Source organism: Passer montanus, unplaced genomic scaffold (genome assembly GCF_014805655.1).
Source record: "Passer montanus isolate IOZ18808 unplaced genomic scaffold, ASM1480565v1 scaffold66, whole genome shotgun sequence".
Taxonomy (NCBI): domain Eukaryota; kingdom Metazoa; phylum Chordata; class Aves; order Passeriformes; family Passeridae; genus Passer; species Passer montanus.
Genome location: NW_024371704.1, coordinates 2,443,024 through 2,457,334, shown reverse-complemented (window position 1 = coordinate 2,457,334; position 14,311 = coordinate 2,443,024). Strand labels below are relative to the sequence as shown.

Here is a 14,311-nt window from a genome sequence, read left to right as displayed (position 1 = left end):
CCATATTCATTTTGAGACATTTTGGACAATTAACAGTTGAACCTGGAAGGCTCATGCCAGAGGCACTGGAAATCAGCAGCAGGCAGTGGTAGTGGAGGGGTTCCAGCCCTGCAGAGCAGTACAGGAGGGGCTGTGCCAGGTGGGGAAGTCCAGGACAGAGAAATCAGGTGAGACAGAGCAGGAGCAGCAGCAAAGACACCACCACACACTGATGTCCATGTCCCCTACATTCAGCAAGGGCTGGGAAACATAATGTATGTTTGAACAGTTTGGAATCTGGGGGTTTAGTAGGAGTCTGGGATTGAATTTCACTGAGTTTCTCTGCTGCTCAGTCTACCCCATGGGCTGGGAAGAAAGGGAGTTTGTATCACATACATTCAAACATAGACCTTCAGGTTTATTTGTTTTTCCAACAGCAGAATCAGCAAATAGAAGTTTGCTAACTGAAAACTGAATTGATTGAAATTCCCCAACAGAAAACTTCTTTTAATTCACAAGAGCTAGGCGAAGTGTATGGATGAGAATAAAATAATTTACAGCTGTTTCAGTAAAAAAAGAGCACAGGTCAATATATTTAAATCCAACATCTAACATCACATTCCTAACCCATATTTAGCAGTATGAATGAAACCCTGTTACAGGAGAGCATTCCTATTTTGGGAAGTCTTTATGCACACTTTTTACTTCATGTGAAAAGGAAAGCACTTAAATTATTTCCTGTATCAGAGGCCCATGTATGCTGATTTTCAAAGGCACTGGGTGTATCCCTTTGAAGTAGATTCTCACTAAATCAGTGCTAGCTATACACCAAAATAACACTGCCCTTGCTTTACAAGAAGTTATAAAGACAGTTCATTGCTGTTTATAGGCAAGTATTTTAATTAAAACAAACACATTTCTCAGCTTAGTGAAAGAAAAAAGCTAGCCATAAAACACTGATTAATCAGCACTTGACATCAAGCACCAAATTCTTCTTGTCTCCAATTTAATTAAGCATACAAGGTTATATATGCACACACATGTGCCTGCTTATTAGATTTGCTATTCTACTACACTATCTTGACTGTGTATTAAAAAGTTATTAAGAAGAGTAATGCCAAGTTTTTATTTAATATGAATTCAACGCCCATCTAACTTAAAAGATTTGAGATTCCCAGTTCCAAGTTTCCTTTGCAGGTTAAAACCTGTCAAACCTTCTGCCTTTCACTAAAACCTTTCAGTCTGCCTTCAGCAGCTGCAAAAATATTAATGTAATTACAGGTTAGAAATCAGGATCCTCACTCACAGGAGCAGTGCTCTGGTATTGTGAGAGCAAAGTCCTACTCAACAGCAAGTTTTTATTGCTGCACGTGACATCTCTAAGGCAAAACAACAAATGCATGTGGGACCCTGAAGAAGTTATTAATTCATCTTATGGAAACCCAATCAAGTGAGGTTAAGTATATTCTGAGATAAAATATGTATCCTGAGAGTTAAAACAGAAGGTAATGTAAAGCTATCTTTTCTTCCATTCTCCTCCCACATCCTAGTGATAGGAGCCAAGAATTGAGAAAATGGAATTCTTGAAAAAGCAATATAAAACATTCTTAAATCAGCATATTATTTGCACCAATGAATTTATACTTATTCAAAAGTTCTCATATTAATCTTCTATGCAAATAAGACATTTCCTGGACTTATAAACTGAAAAGGAGTTAAAACCAGAAACAAGTGGGGGTTTGTGCCTAAGAGCAGCATTTTGTCCTAGCAGACTCTCTTCCTCCCCCTCCCAAACTCATAATTCAGTTCTCGTATCAGGCATGAAGTGAAATTACAGCTCAGTGCAGAAAATTAGGACCTGACCTTGCAAAAACAAACAGCTTCCCTTTACAATGTGGCTCCAAGACTTCCAATAAACCCTGTCCCTTAAGCAGTGCCATGTATAGCCAGGCCTGTAGAACTGCATTGATCTTGCTCAGTTAGCCACAAGAAAAAATGCTAGGAAAAATGGAAAATAGTCTAGAACAAACAGATTAGATCTGGAGATACTAGTCATAATGTTTTCTTCCTTCCTGTATTTTCTCTGCTTTATGCTCCCCTCCCCATCACATGTTTGTACTAAAAGCAGATTTCCCCTCTTCTCTTTCCAACTAGCAATCTAAAGGGGAAAAAAATATAGGAGGAAAAAAAAAAAAAGAAAGAAAGATTTACTATCTCTTCACATTCATTATAAAAGTTTCCAGGCACAACAAATCCTGTGGGCATGGAAAAATATAACAGTGCCTCTTCGTCAGGCTTGAGGTTGCTGGAGCATAATCAGTAAAACATGTCTTTCAGAAATCAGAGGGAAAGGCATGAAAACATTTCACAGGGAAAATCCCACCAAGCCATGCAAAAGGATTGCATTTGGATAGGGAAAGGAGAACTAGGAAAACAAGGCACAGGATTTGTCATGAGTAGGAAGAGCTACTTATTTTGCAGAAAGATCTATTGCAAACTGTTTTTCTGTCTAATCAATTAGATGCATGTACTACTGTTTGATGGTGTGAGCAGCTGTTTCTTCAAAGAACCACAGGGATGTAGCTTTTGATTCTGCAAGATCACACATGTAGTGTACATAGAAGCAAAACTCTGTACTCTGCAACTTTAAAGGTTTCCCAAACAACTACCTGAGCATCAGAGTTCTTTGTACTGTATTTCCTACTACATCAGGAACAGACACAAAACACATCAATAAGAATGAGGAGTTGGCCTAGCAGGATACACACTGCTGTCAGAGCTGTATTATTGAAAAACCTTTGAGCTCACATCATCATCCAATTCACCTTGTTTGAAATCTATGAAAATTTCTATGTATAATCTTTCATCTTCATGAACCACAAAGATCAACAAGTTTCAAGTAAATTCAGCTGGTGAAATGTTGTCTGTGTTGCAAATCAAGTGTTAGCTATGAACCCCTAAAGAATTACTCATGGTCAGCTTTGTGTTGCCTTCCTTGGGCACTCTGCTCTGGTTTTTAACACCTAACAGTGAGCCAGAGAGCAGCACCTAAAAGCTGCCTTTGAGAAACTACAGAGAAGGACTACCACATCCCCTGAGAGAACTCTCTATGCCCAAAGGGTGGAATGTCCTAAAATACATCAAAAATTACTGCTGGAAATGTGGTGCTATGAAAACTGTCAGGTTAAAGACATTCATGAGCTGACAGTAGCAGCAAAATGACAAAGGTCCTGAAGACAGCCAATTGTTTTTTCATATTTCTTTTTAGTAGACTCTTGAAAGAACAAAATATGTTTTGATTAAACTCTTGAAATGAGATGAGCCTTTCCAATTACTCTAGGAACTAGAGAAGTTTGTTAAGTACTGTGAATTGCCTTCACCAGCAGACCAAGGATCTCTCTTGTCTTGAGGACAGAATCTATGTAATGCAGGGACAATGGTTTAAATATCTCACAACAGCTATTTGCAACTGAACAACAAAGGTATTGAAATAGATGGATAAAGACAATCTTACTTGAGCCACAAAGCATTGAGATACAGCTCAGAAGAGCTTATGTCAATACTCATTGGGAAAAACTCTTTTCAGGATAATGAGAATGAACAGGTTCAAAAGGCTAAAAATAACTCCAGGTTTGTTATGTAGCACGAGGAACTGGAGCTGGAATCAACTTCTCCCTCCTGATGGGAAACAGACTGTTCTCAGGCAGACATGGTAACTGCAGGTTCCTCTGCCTTGCACATTGGATTGATACCTCCTCCCCACACAAAAAGAATGAGAAACGCCACAGTCACAACAATGATCAGTCACCAGCATGATTATACTCTCAGGTTAAATGCAATCAGTACACTGAGATATGAGCACAACCAAAACATTCTTTCCATTCATCACTACATTATTTGAACCTTACAGTAACTACAGTTAAATATTATGAAGATTATCACAGAGAAATTCAGAGTAAAAGCCATCATATGAAAAATATGAAACATATGAAAAATAAAAATTTCCATACAGGTGAGGAAATGAGTATTGTCTCACCTACACGATCCCATTACTTTTGGAAAGCACTTATAGCCAATTCCCAAGGAGAGAAAGGCAATTCAAAGCATGTAAATCCACTCAGCAGAAATAAAAATGGATATTAACTTTGTTTCTTTTGTCCAGATGAAAGGCAGTCCAGAAGGCCTTACAGTGGCAAGGAAACAGGAGCTCTCACCAGCTGAACTGGTGAATAACTGATTTACCTTTGTTACCTCCAAGAAAAAGGGCAGCATTTTAGCCACAAAGGCAAATCTCAGGAAGCTTGGAGAAATGAAGAAAAACATTTTGAGCTGAAGATAATGATAAATTCAAAGAAGAGACAGCCTGTCCCCACTGCCTGTTAATTCAAGCATTGCCTCAGCCTAGGCACACAGACAAGTCTTTTGCTTAAATCAGGCAGCACTCTGAGCTTGCTGGCCCAGCAGCACACCTCAAACACCAGTGATTTTCTCCCTGCCAATGTAGCAAGGCCGCTGCTGCTGAACAACTGCTCATCAGCAAGAACATAAAGAAAGAGAGAAGAATAAACAACCCAAAATAAAGGGCCACACTGAGTCAGAGCGCAGATCATCTTACCCAGTTCTGCCTCCCAGCAAGAGCTGAGATAACAATGTTACACCAGTGCAGGCACGGAGGGAGCAGTGCTTCCCCAGCAATACGAACATTCCCTCAGCTCCCAGCAATAGCAGCTCGGGGATTTCCTGAGCCAAACGTGATGGGTTTGCACTTCATAATCCTCCGTGGATTTTTTCATCAGTGCAACAAAGTAAACTGAGTGAGCCTTAAGTGGAAAGAAAACTGCTAAAAGCCACAAGAAGGAATAAAGGTAAAGGACTGGCAGGGGGAGTTAGAAATTCAAGTGTCCCTGGCAGGAAGAAAAAAGGAAACCATCACACAAAACTTTGGTCCAAGTTTTACATTATCCATTGCTGTTCAAGAACCAAGAATTTCTCAAGAGTTTTCTTTTTCAGTTCATGTAATCACAAGATAAGAATCCTAGAGGCAGAGCTATTACTTAGAAGTTCAAGTATATCAGTTAGGAGAATGTGGATTCTCCTATGCTGGGGAGAGCCCAAATGATGAATTTTATTAAAATATTTAAAAAGAATAATTATTTTGCAAACTCAAATATTTAAGGTGTTTCTAACTTATCTGGCAAGTCATTATGCTTTGGCTGGAGTTCAGCACAGTATTTACCATTCTGACAATACGTAAAAGAAAATGAAAACATTTTCTCCTCTGTTTTCCAGACCTACAGAGCTTAGCAGAACACAGCAGAGATTTGATACAGCCTTGCTGGACTGAAACTATAAATATGTAACAGGGCAAAGGTCTTCCTGTTTCAGAAGCTTACTTGATTTCTTCTGAGCATTATGCTTTTCAGGAAGCAGAATGGGAAGTAAGTGTTTTTAAGTATTTTTTAATTTATTTTTTCTACACACTCTCTGACAGCAGAGGGTATAAGGAAAGACCAGTAAACACAAACCTTGTCCTGACTATCTATAAGAGCCCATGAGAAACGTGGGTATCATGAAGTTCCCACCAAGCTGCTGCATTTGTGTGCAGCTCTCTTCTGTGCATCACAGTTCTGACTATTATATCCAACAAACATTAAGACATGTTCATCTCTCCAGCTTTGGAAAGAGGAAAGTAGCTGTCCTTTCACTGCTTTCTAAAATTTCTTGACTGAAGAGATTGTGTTAACAGTGTAGCATGGTAGAGGTTAAAAAAAAAAAACAAGAAAAAATGTTATAGCATCATCAGAAAGCAATTTTACTATCTCCTCTTACCCACCACTGATTTGTAATTTGTATTGACAGGAATCCTGCCAACTTAACACACTACTAGCTAATGATATGACATGCCCTCTGGTTCATCCTGAAAAAGATACCAGCAATAATAAAAACTTCATTCCTAGCTACATTCATAGTTGCAGAGTGACTTCAGGAAGTAAATTAATATTTTTAAAATTAAAAGTCAAAGAACCAAACTTTTTCAATATACCAATCACCAAATACTGGATGGCTTGATACCTGCATCAGATGGTAATTTTTAATTTTTACTCTTTATCACTACATAGTGTATTTCAAGATCCTAATACTAATTCTTAATAACTCCAGAGTAAAATTGAAATTATTTTAATTCTGGCCCCAAGTATTTACAGCGATCACTGTTTGATTTACAGCACCATTCAAGTATCAGCAATATTGATGTAATGCAAACTGAGAGAGTGCAGTACAAACTCTAGTTCTCTGCAATCCAGTAAAGCAACTGCTCCTTAAATGCATTAATTAGAAGTTCTTACTTTCTGCCAAACGCAGCTCACACTGTCAGTCTTGCTGATTTCAGTCAGACTATCTATTGAGTGAGGTCACTCACACAAGATGGAATCTGTAGGTCTAGACCCTTCCATCCTGATTTATAATTAAGAAGCACACGAGTCTAAGCAGGAATTTAACACTTACGCTTCCACAGTCTGTTCCTCACCATCTTCATCTGAGCTGCTACACGTGGCATCAGAGTCCAGGTCCTTCTCCACACGAGACAGCAGCCCTCCAGTAGAAAGTGCAAAGCCGCGGATTTCACCTGGTGCGACGCTAACTCCGTTCTGTACATCCACACTCAAACTACTCTCCGAAGGAGTCGTGTTGCTTTCCGGCCAGCCTTCAGTGCATCTGAGGGAGCTATTGCTCAGAAATCTAGCTGGCTCATGGAAAACCTTCATTCTCTGAAGCTGATGTTTCACAAAGCATTTCAGCTGCTGATCACAGTGTTTGATAACATGCTTTGCCAGGAGCATTTGTAAACGCTTCTGAGTTCTTTTGGCGCGACTGATTTCCATTTGTTGCTTAGTGACACACTGGAGTAAGCGAGCATACACCTCCTCCTGGGTGCAGCTCAAAATCCCTTCTGAAGGCCCGTGAAGAATTTGGTGTAATAAATCCCCTTTTATTGTTTCAGTGCAGACTTCCAAAGCCCTACCCAAAACCCCATTCTTCTTGTACCATTTACCATTTAAAAGTTGCATTTCTTCTGCATTACTGGATTCAGTTACACTTGAACCTGAAAGTCTCTGCATTCCTGCCAAGTTTGGAGATGTGGTCTCTGAAAACGCTGCCCCTTTGACCTGTTGCTCAGGTCCTGAGTGACTAATATGACCAAATGATGTGTCAGCCCCATTATGTAATGACTTTCTCATCTTGGAGCAGCCAGGCTCTCCTGCTTTCGTCTGCTTACCAGTTTTGCTGTTAAACGCAGAATTTGTACTCATTAACAAGACAGACTGATAGCACTTGGAGGATGGTGGGGAACCAAAATGCTGCACACTGAAGATATCATTCCTGAGGCTGGGCTCAGCAGTGGGGAACCCCAGGACTGAGCAAGTAATCCGTGCGATGGAGTCCTCTTTTATCTTCTCTTCCACTGCTCTGGAATTTTCCATGCACAAAGCTGTATCAGACTCCATAGCTCTAGAGGACAAAGAAGGTGACAAGTGGATACCATGACCTTTTGTTGTTGCCTCTCTGAGAGCTGGTGTCATTATAGCTACGGTAGGTAGTTTACAGCAAACCTGAAAATAACATGGGCCATGTAAATTTTCTCATTTTCATGACACAGTACAAATACAACAACTCTGTTAGACATTTCATTCTCTCAACGCCATTCAAAAATTCCATAAAAAAGGACATTATCTAAAGAACACAGACTATGTCACCTCCCAAGTCAAACAAGAACACCCTTTCTGTTTTTTCTTTATTTCATTCAGAGGCTGTTCCGTGTGCAATGAAAGCCTTTACATCTCAGGGGAATAAATGTTCATACCTCATTTCATTTTTGATTCTATCAGTCTGAGAAATAAGACCCAAAAAGTTCAGGTCTGTCATCTAACCTTGCCTAAACTGAAAAACATGACCTTGGGCAATGTGACTGGCACTACTGTGAGAAACATATTTACTGTAAATCTATATAAAGAAGGCATTTGATTAATTATTATGTATTCTTATAAATACACATTAGAAACCAATCAACAAGGCTAATGCTTTCAAAATAGAAACCTCTATGTTCTGAAGTTTCCTACCAAAAAAATTCTTTCCTGTGCCTTTGGATACCACTCTATTCATCAGGCACTGTCTGTGTAATAATACAGATTATTTTTCATAACAAATTGAGAAATGAGCAGTTCTCCTTGCCAAATCATTTGCTTGTGGTTTGCCAATTAACAAAGGGCTCCCAGACTCTGGGATCTAAAGACCAATATCAACCTTCACCCCTTCTTGTCAGCAGCTATGTTGCCAAGACATACTGTATCTACTCCACACAGGAATCACTTGCAAAGTACTTACAGCTGTGTTTAGGAGATGGTTAAATAAACCCAATGAATGACTTAATTGAACATGGCCTGCAGAAGCCTGAAAGGTAAGTTCCTCTCAGCTCTTCATTAAGAAGCTAGTGACAAAACTAGAAACCATATGAGCAGTAGCAAATGTGAGTGCAGCCCAGCAAAGGCACAGTAAATTCTGTTGAACTGTGTACTAGCTGAGCAGCACTTCCACTGCCCTCCTTTTCATGCCTCCAGTTTCCTTGATCTGCACAGCAACTGCCTAGCTCAGCAACTTTCAGTTCACAGATCCCATAAGGGGTCAATGATTCTGAGACTCCCACATATGGATCTTAAGAAAAGATCTGCCTGAAGCCTTAGCTTGTTTATAAACTACGTTTTTTTATACTGAAGGTGCAAACATTCAAGTGAGATGTGGAAACCTAGGGTGCTGAGAAATATCAGTTTGGATACTTGCTCCTTAACCCTCAAAACGTGAAGCAAAACACGGAGAGCCACAGGCTCCAGTACTGCCTTACCACTGTCTGTATGCTTTGTTCACCTTTCATTGCTCATGTGTACTTCATCCATAAGGTTTTCATCACCCTCCTAGCATCACTGGCACAAGGTTTGGTGGTCCTACTGCTAATCATAAATGATACCATTAAAGTCCCCAGGATTTTAACCTTTACAAATAAGCCAATAACTTCAGTCTTAAGAGGAGCTCAGCACAAAGTCCTCCCAGTGGAGAGCTGTTCAGGAAGAACCCCATTCTGGGATCAGACAGGGGAATACACTGTTGAGAGGTGGAGACCCAAATCCTAAAGGCACTGGTGACTCAGCAATGCTCTCAGCACCTGGCTGACTCTTGTCTTTCCTCTGGTAAAAGCTAGCAGGCCTGCAAATTTGTGAATCCGAAGGAGTGTGAATTCAGACAACAATGCCTCCCTGCCCCTAACATAATGGCAAACAACTACAGCAAGTCAGAACAACTGTGCATGGCTAAAACGTAAGGGGAGAGAACTGAACAGTTCCTCTGAGGGGTTAATGTGAGCTCAGGAGCCCCTGTGTTTGACCTCTCCCTGAGAATTCCAAGAAGCTCTCCAAGAAGAGCACCATCAGCCTGGTGCATGCACCTAGCAATGTATTTATAACTCTTCCAACTCCACCATCCACCTCCGTTAGTCTGGGTGGCTCAACAGGCACAGGTTGCTACTCCTGAAGCCCAGGAAACATCCACACACTGCAGCTGTTCAGGTAAAAAAGTACTTTGGAGATGTGGATTGCACACCTGTATGAAGGTGGAGGTTATTCAAAGAACTGGCAGCACAAAGCTTTATAGTGCTGTGTTTTAACTCCATCACATTCCCTCAAACACCACATACCCTTCTGGTACAGTTTCAAATTTCCAAAATTGCAATGAATACCATTACTATTTTTTTTTCCATCTGGGGGACTTATTTTTAACTCTTCTAGGGGAAAGAGGGAAGAATGAAAACACCCTCATATGGAACACAAACACTGAACTAAAGAACATTGACAAATCATTCATTTGGAGTGCCTGACCAAGTATGCCCAAACTGCAAAGCAGCTAAAAAATAAGTAAAATGCTTTTTAAGAGGGAAATCACTCAATTAATCCCTTACTCAGCAATTTGGAAATGTAATACAATGTTTCTGCTCTGAAGACAATGTGAGATACTCAGGTGTGCTCATCTCACTACAGTGACATAAAAAAGAACTTATAAAAGCTGGTGGTACTGCCACAGTGTCCAGACCTTGGCATTTCTCCAAGAAGTTCACACACACACAAAGTGTCATAGGTACAGCAGCAAAACAAAGTATCTGCTGCAAAAAAATATAAACAAATTTTAGTACAAGTACTTGGATTGACAAAAGTTACATAAATTACTTTTTTACACATTTTATTTCATTTTGGCAGGAAGCTGCAAAAATTATTTAATTCCACCCATATGGGAAGGGAGTTTCCAGAGCAAAACCAATATCTTGGAGGGGAGGTAAAAATAAAGGCAAAGAGTGAGGGAAGACAAGTACTGCACAGTGGTATACCAGAAAAGTATTTTCCTTCTGGGAAAATCTTTTTTTGTCATAGGTAAACCATTTCACAGATTTTTTTTTTCCATTGTGTGTTACTTGAGGTTTCAAAACCAGAACAGCTGAAATTCTGCTAAACTGGCAAACAGTTCGCTTTTCATCTACTGAATAAACACTCCACTTGAAAGACTAAGTACTGTAAAAAGAAAAACTGACATTAAATAAGTACTGGGGAAGGGAAGAAACAAGTACCAGACAAACACAGTAAAGCAACTGATGTTTAAAGTGACTTTATGCTTATCCTCCCTAATGCCTTAATCACCCAGGAGGATCTAGCTGGGAACTGCAGTTTAGCACAGCAGGACCTGCACCCTGCTCCCCTCCAGCACTGCAGCTACAGGTTCCTAACCCCCAGTGGCTCCAGCTCCTCTACCTCTCCCTCTGCTGATTTGTCTTCCCACTTCTTCCTCATACCCTTTCCCTACCAGGCTTACCTCAACAGAATTTGCCTAAATCCTGAAACTAGTGTCTTCATGTTGTGATTAGCAGCACCCTGTTAAAAGAAACACAACCAAACCCAGCCACAACTCAGCACGCAGGGTGGCACTCCCTCCCTTCCCAGCTTTTGTTTACAGTCCTTTCACTTTTTGACTCTTCTCCCCCTTGCATAACACTATCACTTTGGTTACACAACACTGCAGACAGTGTTCTGGGGGATTTTTGCTTGGGGGGAGGATTGCTTTGTCTTTTAGTGGATTTTTTTGTTTGTGATCTTTTCGTTTCCAATGACAATAAAACTTCACTCGCATGAGGCTTTTAAGGGCTCCTCTGCAGCAGCCTTCTCTCCTTGTAAATCGAGTCATTTTTCCTCATCATAAACACCTGAAATTTTCTCCTCAATAATGAGATTCCTCAAGACCAGAAGGAGATTTTTACGATTATTTATTTTTGTTTTGAAATCAGAAGAAGCCTACAAACAACATTTTAAATTAATGTGACTGTTTCCAGCTCATTCACAGATAAACAGTGTTTCAGATAAGCCAACTTCCACTGTTTATTCCTTGCATAGATGGCATTTCTAAAGCAAAGCAAAGTCCCTGACAGCAGCCAGCCTCTGGTGAAACACTCAAAATTAATCTCAGCAAGAATACTCAAAAATATTTCAACCTGTTTTAAGGCCTCTTAGAAACCTGCAGAAAAGAGAGCAGCTACAGAAGCAAACTGCAACACAACTGCCAAAACCTGCTTTCCTACAGCTTTGTGCTGTTTGTCCTGTAATCCCCAGGCAGCTCCTCCTGGGCAGCCTTCCTGATAATCACTGGACAAAAATAAAGTGCTCTGGCAGGGGGGCACTGCTGCAGCACTGCCTGAGCAGAGTGCAGCACGCGGGACCTGAGCCTGGCCAGCTCCTGCAAGCCTTGCCTGGTGGCAGGCATCCCTCAGCCTTTAATCACCCCTCCCAATTTCTGGAAAACCGACAGGATGGTGGTGATTTCTAAGAATAGCAAGAGCAGCTCAATAGCACAGCCTGCATTTTCTCATGGAGTAGTCTGCAGTAAAAAAGATATTGGTCCCACTGGGCATGTCCTGGATAGGAGCATGAAAGGAAAAGGAAAGAAGCCCATGTTTAATAACACACCTGGGACCAGCCTTTAAGAGTGAAAAAAAAAAAAATCATTTCAGTAGGCAGCTTTTGTTTTCACTTCAAAAGCAGACCGGTTACTCGTGATGTGTATTTAAGTATTGTAGTGTTTTGTTCTATTAATAGATTGGGCAAAAACCCATAAGCCCAAACAGGATTAGTGGGGAGTCTCCACGTTCAGCAGTGCTCACTGTGCAGGCACAACTATCCACACACAACACTCCAGGGTGTTGTACACCCCAGAAGATACAAGCACAAATTCCTGCTACTTGGAGAAAAAACCCCCCACCCCAAAGGATCTCTCTTTGAACACTAAGAGATCTCCATTTAAGGCAGACCACCCAAAGTTTCAACCATAAAAAACATCCAGAAGGAGGCACTTCAAGTGGAACTCATCATCACTAATTTATGGTAAAATCCATGACTCATTAAAATATCTGAACAGGTTTGTTTTCCTCCTTGTTCAGATCTGCTTCTGAACAGAGAATCGATAAAATTTCCAAGTTTACTACCACATCATCAACTAATTCTTCTTCAGTCTATATCACCATATTTGCAAAGCAACATCTGAAGTGATTTTTAATATATATTAAATGCTTTTTGTAGTACAACAGGTGCCTCTGCAAGAAAGTTGCACGTATGTCTCTATCTGCAATAACTTCTGGTACTTTTCATCGTAAATTCCATATCAACATGTCAGTGATACTTTTGAATTTCAGCATTTGAAGACGAGCTATAAAACCTGGTCTTAAATGAGACCCACTCAGCTCTTAAGATGCTAATTAAGATGACTGGAATTTAAGCTCCTCAGAACATTCCCCAGGATTCCAAACCATGGACCAACACAGCAGGAGAGTCCTAAGGCACACTGACTGCTTTCTGTGTAATTTTTAGGGTTTTTTTTTTTATTGAACTAGTACAAAAAGGAAGTATTTGCTCTTTGACACAAGGCATACTTTAATAATTTGGATTTTTTTTTAACTCGCTCACATTGCAAATAGAATCGATAAAATTTCCAAGTTTACTACCACATCATCAACTAATTCTTCTTCAGTCTATATCACCATATTTGCAAAGCAACATCTGAAGTGATTTTTAATATATGTTAAATGCTTTTTGTAGTACAACAGGTGCCTCTGCAAGAAAGTTGCACGTATGTCTCTATCTGCAATAACTTCTGGTACTTTTCATCGTAAATTCCATATCAACATGTCAGTGATACTTTTGAATTTCAGCATTTGAAGACGAGCTATAAAACCTGGTCTTAAATGAGACCCACTCAGCTCTTAAGATGCTAATTAAGATGACTGGAATTTAAGCTCCTCAGAACATTCCCCAGGATTCCAAACCATGGACCAACACAGCAGGAGAGTCCTAAGGCACACTGACTGCTTTCTGTGTAATTTTTAGGGTGGTTTTTTTTTTTTTTATTAAACTAGCACAAAAAGGAAGTATTTGCTCTTTGACAAAAGGCATACTTTAAGAATTTGGATTTTTTTTTAATTGGCTCACACTACAAACTGGAAATTGAAAATTCCCATTTTTAACTTGCTTCCCATTAGAGAGGGAGTACGGAATACCTCAGTCACTGATACATTTTTGGTGGGGGGAGATGCTTCATTTTGCAAAAAGTGGATGTTTATTCTAGCTCGGGAGCACACAGGGGCTCTCCAGGACCTGGATCTGAGCTGCTCCCCAGAGCTTTGCTAACTACTTCATCTAAAGCACACCCTGCAAGCGGTGCACGGTCCGGAAAGTGTCGCGCAGGGTCCCCCCCGGAGGCACAGCCCTGCGTGGCCGTGGACACACAGTAATTCCCAGCGGGAAGTTTCCATCCGCTGTTTAAATCCCGGCTGGAACACGCGGGGCCGGGCGCGGAGCGGCCCCGCCCCTCACGGGCCAGGCCCCCGCCTCACGGCCGCCGGCCCCGCCCCGCGCTTGCCTCCGCGTCCGGCGGGTTCTCCGCAGCGGCACCGGCGCCGGCGCCGCCTCCAGCCCGCACAGCACGGCGCCCGCCACGGCTCACACTGCCGCTCTTGAAGAGTCCGCGCCCAGCTAAAGCGCAGCGCGGCGGGGCGGGGCCTCCCCCGCTCCTCAGGGGGAGGAGCGCGGCCAATCCGGGGCGCCGGAGGGCGTGGCTCGGGCCGGGGGCGTGGCCTCCCGCCATTGGCGGGGCCCCGCCTGACGCGAGGACAGCGCCCTCCCCTCACACCGCCCCGCGCGCCGGGGCCGTGAGGGACGGGAGGGAGCCCCGCCGCTCCCCGCTCCGGCAGCTCCAA

The 14,311-nt window shown here is 41.6% G+C and overlaps 1 protein-coding gene across 7 annotated transcripts in view; it reads right to left on the bottom strand.

Annotated features, from left to right (window-relative positions):
• The window catches only part of KANSL1L (KAT8 regulatory NSL complex subunit 1 like), a 63,475-nt gene extending 49,363 nt beyond the window's left edge, over positions 1-14,112 (bottom strand). For 5 of the 7 annotated variants that reach the window (XR_005629753.1, XM_039728784.1, XM_039728788.1 and 2 more), the window contains exons 1-2: positions 13,975-14,112; positions 6,484-7,589 (exon numbers count right to left, since the gene is read on the bottom strand). Coding sequence is in view for 6 of the 7 variants with exons in the window: in XM_039728784.1 (XP_039584718.1) it covers positions 6,484-7,559 (1,076 nt within the window). In the remaining variant the exon portion in view is untranslated. Of the gene's footprint in view, positions 1-6,483; positions 7,590-10,884; positions 11,075-13,974 lie in introns of those variants that run through there. The other 2 variants (XM_039728787.1, XM_039728786.1) reach the window with 2 other exon arrangements.
• Positions 14,113-14,311: the final 199 nt, after the last annotated feature.